At 37.7% G+C, this 13,591-nt stretch overlaps 1 protein-coding gene across 2 annotated transcripts in view; it reads right to left on the reverse strand.

Annotated features, from left to right (window-relative positions):
• Window positions 1-229: 229 nt before the first annotated feature.
• F5 (coagulation factor V) overlaps window positions 230-13,591 on the reverse strand; it is a 68,530-nt gene continuing 55,168 nt past the window's right edge. For both annotated transcript variants that reach the window (XM_026003336.2, XM_026003338.2), the window contains exons 18-25: window positions 12,376-12,492; window positions 11,436-11,507; window positions 10,390-10,493; window positions 9,816-9,971; window positions 7,233-7,377; window positions 5,336-5,487; window positions 2,390-2,572; window positions 230-665 (exon numbers count right to left, since the gene is read on the reverse strand). In XM_026003336.2, the coding sequence (XP_025859121.2) occupies window positions 519-665; window positions 2,390-2,572; window positions 5,336-5,487; window positions 7,233-7,377; window positions 9,816-9,971; window positions 10,390-10,493; window positions 11,436-11,507; window positions 12,376-12,492 (1,076 nt within the window). In that variant the 3' untranslated portion in view covers window positions 230-518. The remainder of the gene's footprint in view (window positions 666-2,389; window positions 2,573-5,335; window positions 5,488-7,232; window positions 7,378-9,815; window positions 9,972-10,389; window positions 10,494-11,435; window positions 11,508-12,375; window positions 12,493-13,591) is intronic.

Here is a 13,591-nt window from a genome sequence, read left to right on the forward strand (position 1 = left end):
TTTAAGCACTTATTATTTCACATCGTATGATTTTTTTTTTTCTCTCCATGTCAAGAAAAATCAACCATTTAAAACCTTGTTTCCTTTACTCTTAAATCATTGTTTTTTAAAGGTGGGAGTGAAAGTTATCCAGGTCTATAAATGTCTTTTCAAAAAAGTAATATCTCTTTTTATTAGTGTATGCAGAGTTTTAAAAGAACTATAATGAAGCATGCTAACTACACAAATATCACTTTACATAGCATTTTTAATCATTGTGAAAGACAAGCCATTTGTTCATTGGTTCTTGATATTTTCCCATTTATATTCAGATTAATGAAGAACTAATAGCCATCATCTGGCTGAATTGTAGCAAGGAGTTTACATTGTGAAAGTCTCATATATAAAATTTTATTCTCTAATAGAAAAAAGGGAAATAGTAAAAATTATTAATATTTAAAATAGTTATAAAATACATTTCCCTCTCTAAATGGCTTGGTAACTTTAAGAGTCTTTCCTATGTCTTTGAATATTCAATTCTAGTAAATATCACAGCCAAAAAGTTCCAAGCGAAGTGCAATACTTTGATTCCATGTTTTAGGAATGATGCGGATAAACCTGGAAATAATTGGTGGGTTGAAAAAGTTCTTCACGTGTCCTTTCACATTATTATTTCCTTCGAAAATCTGAAAGCAAAATATGAGAAGATCTTTAATTATGATGTAATGGGTATGAAAATCTTATTGATAATTTTTTTTTTTTGCAATTTTAGTTCAAGCTGAGGACATCAATGAACACATACATTATCAAAGATGATCTTTGGTCAATTATGAAATCACATGCCTAGCAGACCTCTTTAGGGATTCCACCCCACTGGCTGGAAAAATAGAGACATTTGACATCTGACATGGTGCTGTGGAGCAGCTATGAAACCATCTCTGCCCATAGCTCCTTGGTAGCTGTGTGACTTTGGGCAGGTGACATATATTCTCTGATTCTCCATTTCCTCACCAGAAAAATGGAGATAACAAAAGTTTACTTCACAGGAGTCATCCTTAAGATTTTTCAAAAATTATGTAAATATATGACAGATGCATAGTAAGTGCCAGACAGTGGTTAGTTGTCACCAACATTTAAAGTAAAATGCAACCATGTGTTTTTACTTATTCTTTTTTGGCAAATGCCTTCTATCCTCACTTGAACTGTGTTCCATGCTTTTTTTTCCTTTTAGCATTCCCAGCAGGTTCCCCAACATTTACACACAGCAGAAGCTAAGTCACTATTTGTTTATGACAACAATGCTTACCCAGCTATAGAGACACTTCAGTACAGCGACAGATAAAACCAGCCAAACCAACCAACCGACCAACCAACCAATCAACAGTCTAAACAAACATCTCAGGAACTTAAAAAGAGAGAGAAGTTCAAATTCATTCACCAAGATAAGTTCTGAGCCCAGGATGAGCATCCAGTAAAGGTTTATCCCCTTCTGTGTTGCCCCTCCTACTGGCTCCAGCCTGATTTCCCTTCCTGGAATTTTAGACTCACCACCTTAGATATGCCCCCAGGAGCATTTTAGAAACAAGGAATTAAGGACTATAATGGAGTAGTTCGTCTTGCAAGAAATTAGTTTCTTCATCAGTGAGGATAACAACTGTCTCCTGCTTAATAATATGATACACAATGCTTCATGGCTGTGGGTATTTGATCAGTCAAGAATAACAAGTATACCCAAGGTAATGCTAATATGATGTTATTTCACAGTGGAGGGTTTTCTAGACCCATGTTATGGACTGCATGTTGGTGTCCCCCTCAAAATAATACATCGAAACCCTAATCTTCAGTGGGATAGTATTAGGAGGTAGAGCCTTTGGGAGGTAATTAGGATTAGAGTATGTTGTGAGGGTGGGGGCCATCCTGATGGGATTAATACAAAAAGAGGAGAAGAGGTGGGATCTCTCTTCCTGCACCAAGGAAGGCCATGGGGGGACATAACCAAGGAGAGAGCCTTCATCAGGAACCCAACCATGCTGGCACCCTTCTCTTGGATTCCAGCCTTCAAAACTGTGAAAGAGAAGTGTTTGTGGCTTTCAACTATGATCATTTATTACAGCAGTGCAAGCCCACTGAGACAGCTCTTTACCATCTTTCTCAATCAGAGCTAATGATGGCTCATACCTCTCCCTGGTGTTTTGTTCTATTTCACAGCTGGCCCAGCCACTGCTGAAAGATAGTCTGCATGGTCTCTGTCCCCACACCAGCTACCTGCCAAGCTAGGGTTCGGACTTATTAGAGAGGAGATGCATGTCTGCGCATATTTGTCAAAGGCAAAGAGCTATTTGCAAATAGAGGTACTTCTCTCATAGCAGTTTGTGAATTGCTTTGTTGTTGCCAGGACAGCACCCTATACCTTGTCCACCATGGAGGATTTCTGCCTGTAAGGCTTCCATTCCATTCCCTGGTCACTGTAGTGGATGGTGTAGCTTTTCACATACATTTCGGAGGACAGAGACTTGCAACCCTGTGTTACAATTGCAGTTATTTTCTTGATTTTGAGCAGATCAATTTGTAACCACTGTTTGTTGTTGTTTGCCTGTAAAAATGATGAAGACACATGAATAAGGCAGATATTAAATCCTTTGATTTTTTAGACCAAGGTATCAGAAATGTGCAGTGCTCAAAAGCATTTTTCTCTCATCCCTTATGATTTTCTATCTCCTAAAGGACTTCCCTGTTCCCTCTTGTTTGTTGTTGCAGGCATATATAAACTTTTACTAGAGTATTTCATATCTTATACAATAATGGTTTATTTGTTTGTATCCCTTACTCTTTGAAGGCAGGGATCTATTGTGTTTCAATGTATAGCACACAGTTGGTATTCAGTGAATATTGCTGAATGAATAAATGAATGAATCTTGAGAAAAAGTTAGATTGCTAAATCATCTGTAAATATTATTTTCTTAAACAGATTTGTTTAAATGCCATGATGATATTTCTGATGGGTTATCTGGGAAAGGATTGAATAGTATCCTCTGTAACTTATTTTAGAAAAGTCTCACTTTTCTTTCCATCACTTCTGTCAACTAGGAGGAATAGTCCAATTTCTTCTTTTCTGATATTTCAAATAAATGTAATATTTGAAATACCTGATAAAGCCATGCCTAGGACTTGATATGGCATGATAGATATCCTGTCTCTGGCCTAACAAAATGCCTAATCACATGTTTGCTGACACATACTTGGAGAAAGAGGATCAGAAGGACTGAGTTTTAGAGTAATCAGAGACAATTTTTCACCTTTGGAGGATACATCATGCCCCATAGTCTCATTCAGTTCTATATGAAATAGTGAATATTGATGTATTTCTTTAACATCACTTATGTGTACAAGTATGTATGTGTATATGTTTATACACAGATATATGTATATATTCATATATTGTATGCATTTTTAAAGCAACTTGATTGAATTAAAATTATTGTATTAATTTTTTTTGTTAATTTTGTAACATTCTGTAGTGACATTTGGTGATTTCTTAGTGTATCACCAGGCTGAATAGTAACCAATCCAGGTTGTACTAGAGATACAGAGGCAGATATCTAGAGGGTTTTTGAAGGTATAAAAAATTTTCATAGACATAAAAGAGGTAGAGACACCTCAGTTTGTATGTGTGCCTGCATAGTGTCTAGCCTCTCTAAAGAGACCCTATAAAGACATCTAATATTAATAGAAGATTAAGTGAAACGGTTATGATTTAGAATTCCAGATTTGAAATAATGGCATTAAAAATTAGAATTAGTATTTCATCTTTGAAGCCATTATTATATCACAAAGACTAAAAGCGGATTACATACAGAACAAAGTTTTCCAAAAAGCTGTAAAATACAAGGTAGGGTGACAAAGTTATTCCATTAATAGATCTAAAGGGTTTTCTGGGGAAAAAAATGGATGAGATCCTTTCTCCTTAACTTTTTCTTTTATTTTTTATTATTTTATTTATGCAATGATATAAATGCAATGCAATATAACATTATTACTTTTATTATTTTAACTTCTTTAGGTCTCTTTTACCACTCTGCAAAATTGCAAAATGAGGTGTTTGCATGGCTTCAAATGGTGGGAGGGCCAATGACCTGTTTATCGGGAATATAGGCTTCCTGATTCTCCCACCAAACTAAGCTAAAATGATTTAATCTCTTTTGTGTTTAAATTTAAAAGGGAAAGACTAGACTGGATACTTTGTAAACCCCTTGCCGTTCTTACATTCTGTGGAGTCTGTGATGGACCAGAAATTAGTTTTGAGACACAAATGTCAGTTCCCAAGACTACCTGTATGGGGTCCATCCAAGTTCTTTTGTTTTCTCCACTACCACCACAACTCTCTTTCCATTACTGGCAGCTTAACATAAATATAGGTCCTGGGATTCTATGGAGTCCAGGGAACTAGAATGTAGGTATCTTAAGGGAGGGACATCAGAGGATAGAAAATAAGGAAGGGTTAAGTTGATTGATAGAATCATTCTGATTTTCGATGCCATTGAGATTTTTCAAGTCAGTTGAAGAGTGAAATGAAAATGAGTAAACTATTAGCCATTAGCCTAAAAGTAAGTCACTGGAATTATTCAATGGGCTAATATTAGGGACAATATAATTCTCTGGAAGATGCTTATTAAACTTGGGCCACTGATTTACAACCCTGGTTTTGCAGCATTTTGCCATGCCTCCAACTGTCTAAAGGAAAGTCACAAAGTTCTCAAAAAAAAAATGGGAACAAAGAATCTAAATAGCACTATTAAGAAAATGAAAAGTATTGCTAAATTTGAAAAAAGAAAGTGTTGCAATCTAAATCAATTATCACTAACATGAGTTGTTTTAATTAGGAGTTGGCAAACTACAGCCCAATGGCCATATTGGGCTCCCTGCCTATTTCTGTAAATGAAGTTTTATTAGAACATGGCCATGCTCATTTATTTATTGTTTATAGCTGTTTTCCTGCTACAATGGCAGAGTTGAGTAGTTATGACTGAGAACGTATGGCTCACAGAGTCCAAAATATTTATTATCTGGTCCTTTGTGGAAAAATTTTCCCACCCTTGATCTAAATCAAAACTAGACCAAGAAACTCAGAAATGATTTAAAAAAAAAAAGAAAGAAAGAAAGAAAGAAACCTCTCTGAGCCAAAATCAGAGTTAAAGTTATCAAGTCAACAGATATTCTAGATTCTCAGACGTAGGATCATAATCTGCAGAAACAGAAGATTATATTCTGATTTCCCAGGATCCCCATGTTCTCTTTAGTGAGGGCCTTTGTTTTCTTCTGGAAGACTGAGTGAACTCCATTCATAGGCATATTTTACCTTGGCTTGCCAGGCATTCACACGACCCTGGGCATTAAGACGGGCACGGAAGGGTTCCCAGTAATCTCCCCACCAAGATTTTTTAAATGAGGAGGCTGTGATTTGCTTGTTTTCTATCTTTCCATTTTCCATGCCCAGTGGCGTGGAGCATCCTGTCAAAAGAAAAATAATGTGATTAATTATGCCCCACCAGTATTCCTTGCATGGTATTTTGTACTTGCAGAGGAGACAAGAAATAATATCTCTACTAACAATAAAAACAACCATTGCCAACAATGGATAGTTATTGCCCACATGTCAAATACTATTTTTAGGCTCTACATGTATTACTTGATGCTCCTAATTACCTCCATTTTACAAATAGGAAAACAAAAAAAAAGCACAGCAAGAAAAAGGAACTTGCCTGAAGTAACACTACTAGAGGAATCAGAAACTAAATTGGAGCCCAGGAAGTCTGATACCCAAACACCATGTTCTAAATATTTAAACTCATTTTCTTCCTTCAGAGAGCTATGGAAGCTTCTGTCTTTTCTTTGAGGTAGAAAATATTCCTACACTGTCTATGTATATAATAGTATATTCTATTTCTCTGTCTTAAAAAAGCTATAAAGAAGAAGATACAGTGGACCCTTGGTCATCACGTTCGACAGTTTATTTTAAACTCTTTGAGGATTCCTGTTATGCACCATTGGGAATTTTGCCAACGTGTGCACTTCAATGTTAGTCCTCAGGCTGTCTGTGAACATGAGAAACATAGTGAGTGAGTGCTGACTGCCCATCATCATCATCACCTCTGTGATGCTTTGTTCTTGTTGGTAAGTCATGCAGACATTTTCTTGAAGTGATATCTTTCTTTATGAAAAAAAAAAAGATTAAAAAAAACCCCTACTGCTAATAGTGATTATATCAAGAAAATTAGGGGTTTTTTTTAAAGCAATGCTTCTTGAATAGAAAATGTTTTGAATAGATTAATAGTGTTGATTATCACATTTTAGAGCAGTTTAAATCTCTGATCTGAGTAAACTACCATTTACATCATATACCATATGGAAAGAAAAAAACAGTGACCCTTAAAAATCTTTGTTTTATATATAGAATTTTAGTATGGTCATTTATGATTACCTGGATTTATTTATACCACAGGTCACATTATATCCCCTGAAAAATACCAGCTTACATAGAAAAAGCCTGACTACCTAAATAGGGAGCCAAATGGAATGCAGAGTTTAATCAAAGTTTCAGGAAGTTTGGGGGTGCGTGGGTGGCTCAGTCAATTAAGGCTCCAACTCCTGATTTTGGCTCAGGGTTGTGAGATCAAGCCCTGCCTCAAGCTCCACACTGAACAGGGAGTCTGCCTGAGATTCTCTCTCTCCTTCTCCTTCTGCCCCTCCCCACCAGCACATACACATACTCTCTCTTTCTCTCTCGAATGAATAAATCAATCTTAAAAAAATGATGCAAGAAGTTGGTAAGCACTTTAGATTTTTAAAGCATTCATTGAACATCTAATATATGCCAGTAATGTTGCTAGATACTTTCATTACATTAAAGTCTGAGTGACCTGTGGACTTCGGAAGAGTCAGGCCTAGTCTGAAGCTTAGTTCTTATTGAAATAGCCTGATGGAAGTTATTCTAAGCTAGGGCTTTTCCTTGGAGGGTCAGGGCACTGTCCCTACCATCCTGGTACTGTTAAGAGATGGTACCTACCCTCTGGCTGCTAGAACCAGTCTTGATCTAGGTCACAATGAGAGTTTACCCGAGCAGAAACTGTTTCACCAAGGTTTTTACTAGGCACCTCTGTGATTGAAGAGAACTAAAAATTCTACACGTTCTTCATATCTACTAAAGCTGGATTCTCTGAGAGGCATTCAAGACATAATACATCTTAGTTCCTTACCGTTAACCTCACAACCTTGCAGCTCCAATCGAAGAGCAGGTCTATTATAGGATCTAGTTGGAGTGATCCTAATATATCTAGCCACAATAGGTGGGTCAAAATTATTCTCTTTTATTGTAGAGGCATCTGAATTGCCATCAAAATACTAGAGGAAAAAAAAGAAAGCTTAGTTATTAAACAATTATCTATAAAGTAATTTTATAATAAAATTTCAGTTTAACTTAATATTGTCATATTAAGTTTTCATGTGGCCTGAATTAAACCTTGGTCTTAAGAAATTGGAGATATTTTCAATTCAGGAAGATGGTGTACATATACTTTGCCTTGTATCTCCTGCTGAGTACAGCTACAACATAAGAAGCCTCTGAAAGGTGGAGAGAAGAAGGCAGACTGGCTAGCGTCCTTGGGACTCAAGAACAACATGGTGGTGGGCTCCCCAGGTTTTATTTTTGTCTCATATATCCCAGACTGGGAAGTGAAGAAGCCAGCAACCAGGAAACACCAATGAGTACAGACAAAAGAAAGTTCTGGTGAAAGCTTCCTTCCTCCAGTCACACAACCAGGAAAGACCAGTCTAGAAAGACAGAAAATTTTCAGACAATAATTGCTCTACTTCTAACTAAACATTATAGAAAACACTGTGGCTCTTCCTCCACCCAGAGCAGTAAAGGCCAAGTTGGAGAGCCTAGACTTCCATGCTCATAAAACTGTAACAAGACACCTCCAAACACTCACTGGGATTGCATTAGAGAAAGCCAAATAGGAACCCAGGATTTTCATCTCCGCCAGCTGCTAATAAGGCTCCTACCACTGTAGTACCAGTGAAGACTATCCCATTTCCACCCAACAGCAAAGAGGAGTGGTCCTCCCTCATTGGGGAAGCTGGACTTCGAAGTCTACCTGGCAGTGATGAGGTGTGCCCCTGCCCCTTTCCTCGCTGGACCAGTGTCAGAAAGATTCAGCTAAAACAGAAGAGAAGGGAAGCAAGACTGAAGACCAGAAAAATAATAGATAAAGGCAGTGAAACAGCTAGTTCTTTGAAAAGATTAAAAAAAATAAGGCAAAAAAATAAGGCAAATATCTAGCAAGAATGAGAAAGTAAAATGAGAAGAGATGCACATTACTAATATCAAATTCAATAGGCAATATCACCGTAGACTCTACAGACATCAAAAGCATAAAAGAATACTACAAACACCTCTATCCACATAAATTTAACAACTTAGAGGAAATGGATCAATTATTGTAAAGCACTATCTCAACTTATCCAATATGAAATAGATCATTTGAACAGCCAGTAACTAGTAAAGAAATTGAATTCATAATTTAAAAGATCCTGGGGCAGGCAGCCTGGGTGGCTCAGCGGTTTAGTGCTGCCTTCAGCCCAGGCCTTGATCCTGGAGACCCGGGATTGAGTCTCACATAAGGCTCCCTGCATGGAGCCTGCTTCTTCTTCTGCCTGTGTTTGCCTCTCTCTCTCTCTTCTTTCTCTGTCTCTCTCTCTCATGAATAAATAAATAATCTAAAAAAAAAATATCCTGGAAAAGAAACCACTAGGCCCATGTAGTTTTACTGGTGAATTCTACAAATATTTAAAGAACACCAACTACCAACTCTAGAAAATCTTTCCCAAAAGACAGAAGAGCATGCTTCCCAAATCATTTTATGAAGCTAGTATTACTCTGATATCAAAACCAGAGAGTACAAAAAAATAAAACTATACACCAACATTCCTCATGAATATAAGTACTAACGTCTTTAAGCTATGAACTCTAACTGTAATCTGTGTTCTCTCCAAAACTGATTAGTAGGAAGTATAAGTTGAGATTTTCAGGATCTATTCTAAGGTATAGTGCAAATAATTTATTATTAGAGATAGCTAATAATACAGATACTAGAAAAATAGTCAATGATTTACAGGAAAAATGAAACAGATTTAAAGTTATCAGCATAATAATGGCAGACTGACTCCTTACATTCTGATAGTTCTCTTTGGAAAGGGGGTTATGAAGGAGTTTGGGACTGGTACACATGGGATATTGGGAATAATTCTGGCTGAGCCTCTGAAAGACCCAGAAAGGGATTGTCATTCCTAAGGCAGAGCAGAAAAAAAGTCTGAAAAGCACACTGCCTCCGAGCATAACTGGCATTAACATTGCTATTTCCTTCAAGTCCACTGAAACAAAGAACAAAATAAAATGTAAAAGTTAGTATAATCAAAACTCTTGGAGGCCAGTTTTTAGTGTGAGCTCCTTAAAAGCACAAGACCAGATATTCTACTCTGTCCTACACCATCTGCCAACCTGAGAAATCTGGGTATTTAGTTTGATCAAAAAGTGGGCTTTTTGTGGAGTTTTGGAGTCTCAGGTCAGACTTATCACTTTAACTTGTAATACCAGACCCTCATTTTGCCACTTTCTTGCATAAGGCCCGAAGAAAGACATTTGTATTTCTCCCATCCAGAAAGGTATTTTTTTTTCCAGAAAGCTATTTTTAAAAAAGACATAGTGATAGGCATAGTCATAGTAACCTAGTGACCCCAGGGTGTGTCTTGAGATTCAGAAAGAAACGAGGCACACAGACCATCACATTCTTTGTACTGTTGCCTTTGAAGATCTGCCAGTTTGTCCGGTCAGAGCTGTATGCCACATAGAACTCCATGGTGTAGTAGGACTTCAGATACTGTTTGGCACCTTGTGTCTGGATCCCTGTTAATACGACCTCCCTCTGCATGTCTATCTGCAATATAGCAAAGCCATTAAACAGAACTGTTCTTGTCAACAAGTCACACAATTAAGTCCCTCCTTAATTCGTTGTGTAACCAGCTTTCTTTAGAACCAAAAAGTCAGCACCAAAAAGTTCTTAGCAAACTAATAAAATGGCTAGATACAATCCGTAGTTGAGCACAGGGTACCTGGACTTAAATCCAGCTGTATGTGACTTTTGGCAGGTAATTAGTCCTCTGTGCCTTAGTTTTTGCATCTGTGAAAAAGATATCTAGGGTATTACTAGAACTAACCTCATATGGTTCATTTTGACTATGTAAAGTACTTAGGATAGTGCCTAGAACATTGCAAGAACAACAAAGAGAAATTATTAAATCACTGTCACTTTATTATAATGGTACTGTAAATATTGTCAGGTTTATAAAATATACCTGGATCCAAGGTTTAGAGTCAAGTTCTGTTGAAGGTTTTTCTGGGATCCAAGCATTATATGACCCACCATTATTTAATCTTGCTAATTTGGGCTCCCAATAACCTAAGTCCAAAACAGAAAAAAAATTATTTTGAATTAAAAAACAAAAACATATAACTAGCAATTTCCCAAGTAAGTTTAGTCCCAGTGGAAGACCAGATCTCTGCAGGAGCTTCTACTGAATTTAAGAGACCAGACAGCTGACATAGGCCTCAGCTACTAAGTCAGTTCATGGTGATGAAATCTTCAGGTCTGCTTGGTCAGTTGTCAACTACCACCCACCTCCTTTCTTGTACAGAAGTTGTGTTTATCTTTTCTCACTTATGTTAATGTGGTTGTTGCTGAGTGTGCTTGCTTATGGGGAGGACGTGGAAGGACTTATGGGAGCCTCATGATCCCTTGAAACTGACCTCTTGGTCCTGGGTAGGGATTTGAGGCAGAGAGAGGAAATTTAGGAAATCCTGACAGACTGGGTGATCAGCAAAGTTTCTTGAATGGGTGAGTGGTTGGCACAAGAAAGAGCCCTATTAACAGGGAGAATAGTATCTGGCCATAAGACCTTGTAAATCTGGCTGGAATATTACACTTGTGATCAAACCTGGGACGAGGATGAATGGGGAAAGTTTTGGAAACAGGCACATGATATTAAGAGTAAGGAATTCACTCCTTGTTCAATCCCCGCTGAGAGGTTGTACTGCTTGTGTAGAGATTCTGAGGACCCCTCGCTCTTGGTCTTTCCTGGGACAGACTCTTTGGGAACATTATACACCAGAGAGGGTGACAGCGATCAAGGAGTGCCAACAGGTTTTAGTGCCTATCATATTGCTCCTTCCTCTACCAGATGAGCACCTCAAGATGGAGCTGCTTTACCATGTGGTAGAGAAAAGCCTGGAGGGGAGTCATGATCCATAGATTAAATAGGCAGGGTTGTCATGGGTTGTTTTTCAGGCTGTGTACTGCATAACTGTAGGATATGCTTCCAAAGTCTATGATGCTGCTACTTACCCAAATGCTCAGAAGCCTTAATTTGTGAATCAGCTATGATGCCAGTGCTTAGTCCCATTGGCATCTTACATTCTACAAAACAAAGCAAACCAGAACAATGAATAATTTTTGCTTAGAAAATACACATAACAAAGTAAAAGTTCCATGGCTAGAGATTATACCCCTGGTGGGTGAGCTGGTTTCATCTACCTTGTATGGTACTGACTTAAAATATGCCTGGTTATAAAATGGTCAATGTACTAGCAAGACTGGTGCTTTAACAGAAATAGTGACATCCTAGAGGAAAACATGGAAATCCTGAAGCAATTAGTTTTAAGCTGATTTCCATCAGTTTATATCTTGAAATAAACAATTATACAACATGAAGTATTACCCCTTATAAGTCTACATTCCCAAAAGTTGACTTGAAAGTTACGGAGTTATTTACATTCTGATCACAAAAGAAAATGCCAGCTACTGAGATATCTGGATATTGACACGGTACTTGCTACTTAACAGATACTTCATAAATGCTGGCTGGCTGACTTGCTTGGCTGGAGGGGTAGACAGATGGAAATGATTTCTCAAATACTGAAATGCCAAGTTCAGAGACTATCCCAGTCATTGTTGAATTCCTGGTATCTTTTCCCCTCTCTATTCTAGGAGACTGGAAAATTCTCGCATTCTCTTTCCCACGAATTACACATCATGAAGGAAGATACTTTATATTGGTTCCCCAACTGAGAAGAATGCCTTTGGGCTGAAACATGTGATTTAAGTTTCCTGGAAGACTCATGTTTGCAGTGCAATCAGATGATGGGTCAGAATAAAAGTAGTTACTGGTATACATGATGCCTCTGTCATGCAGAGTTCTCAGAGCTCAATATTTCCAATCTAAAAGTTAATAATGTTCTAGCAGGGACCCTCCTGCTAAAAATATCACGTGGCTCTTGGATGGTACCTCTGTCTATGATGAGAAATGGTGTTTGCATCCCTGCTCTCTGGTTTTCTCCAACCTCTGTGTTGAGGAGCCACCAACCAGGTTTTGATGACTTCATTTCAAGAGTTTTAAATGAACCTAAAATAGACAGTGAAGGACGTTAACCACCCCAAGTTAACAATATTAGTTGGCAGCTATCAAAGAATCCTAACATCCCTGCACCACAAGAGGCTTTAGAAAAGAAATGAAAAATGATCTATTCTCTTTAGGCAGGACCAGAGGTGTAAACGAACAGATAAAAACAAAACAGCAATACACATATACATTAGTAAAAATAAATTGCCCCAGGACCTTAAAAAAATCTCCAACACCCCTTACTAGAAAGAAACTTTCATTTATCTACATATAACATCACAAGCTAACCCATGCATAATACAGTTTCTGAGTTCTAAGTATTAAAACAACCTTGAATGACTTATCATTGGGCCTCAAGACTACTGTACATGTTTCCTTTCTCTCCCTTTATTTCATTAGTTTTTTCTTTTTTATGAGAAAATTAAAGTCAAACATTCTTCTCCCATATTTTCAGGTTTCCTATTAAGTTTACATATTTGGATAGAGATACACATAAATTGTTTCAGAAAATCACTGAAAGAATGAAATTTCTGAAACTTCTGATTGTCCATTCTGATATTTAATGCTTCCCATTGCCAGTTAATTCTGAAATTCTGCTAACTGTAATTCATGTCTATTTTCCAGATTGTGAGTTAAAATTAATAGCTGATGGTCATCCTCCTTTAATACCAGAAAAAGATTCTAGCCTCCCACACTCCAATACAGGTATTTAGATTTGAAGGTTTAGATGGGCCAGCCAATTCCAGCTTCTCAGTGTTTCACACAGGCTTGTGGGAAGGGGACCCATCTGGCAATTTTACAACCAGTGAAAAGTCAGGAATAAGTCTGGCCTAATCCCCTCCATCTCTGATTTTAACAGAGTGAGTCTTTATAGCTTTATTAGTGAGCCACAGCCTGAATGGAGCAAACAAGAATACCCTTTCCCCATCCTTAACCAAACCAGTCCCAATTGGACCTGCTGTACCTTTCTGAGGCTGACTCACATAGCAACTTCTCCATCCAAAGTACTGGCAAGGGATGCCTGTCTGCCTTCACTAGCTTCTCACAGCATTTGTGGAAGATAGGCTACTTGTGAAAAATGCAGTGTCTCTGGCACCTGCCC

The sequence above is a fragment of the Vulpes vulpes genome, chromosome 13 (genome assembly GCF_048418805.1).
Source record: "Vulpes vulpes isolate BD-2025 chromosome 13, VulVul3, whole genome shotgun sequence".
NCBI lineage: Eukaryota > Metazoa > Chordata > Mammalia > Carnivora > Canidae > Vulpes > Vulpes vulpes.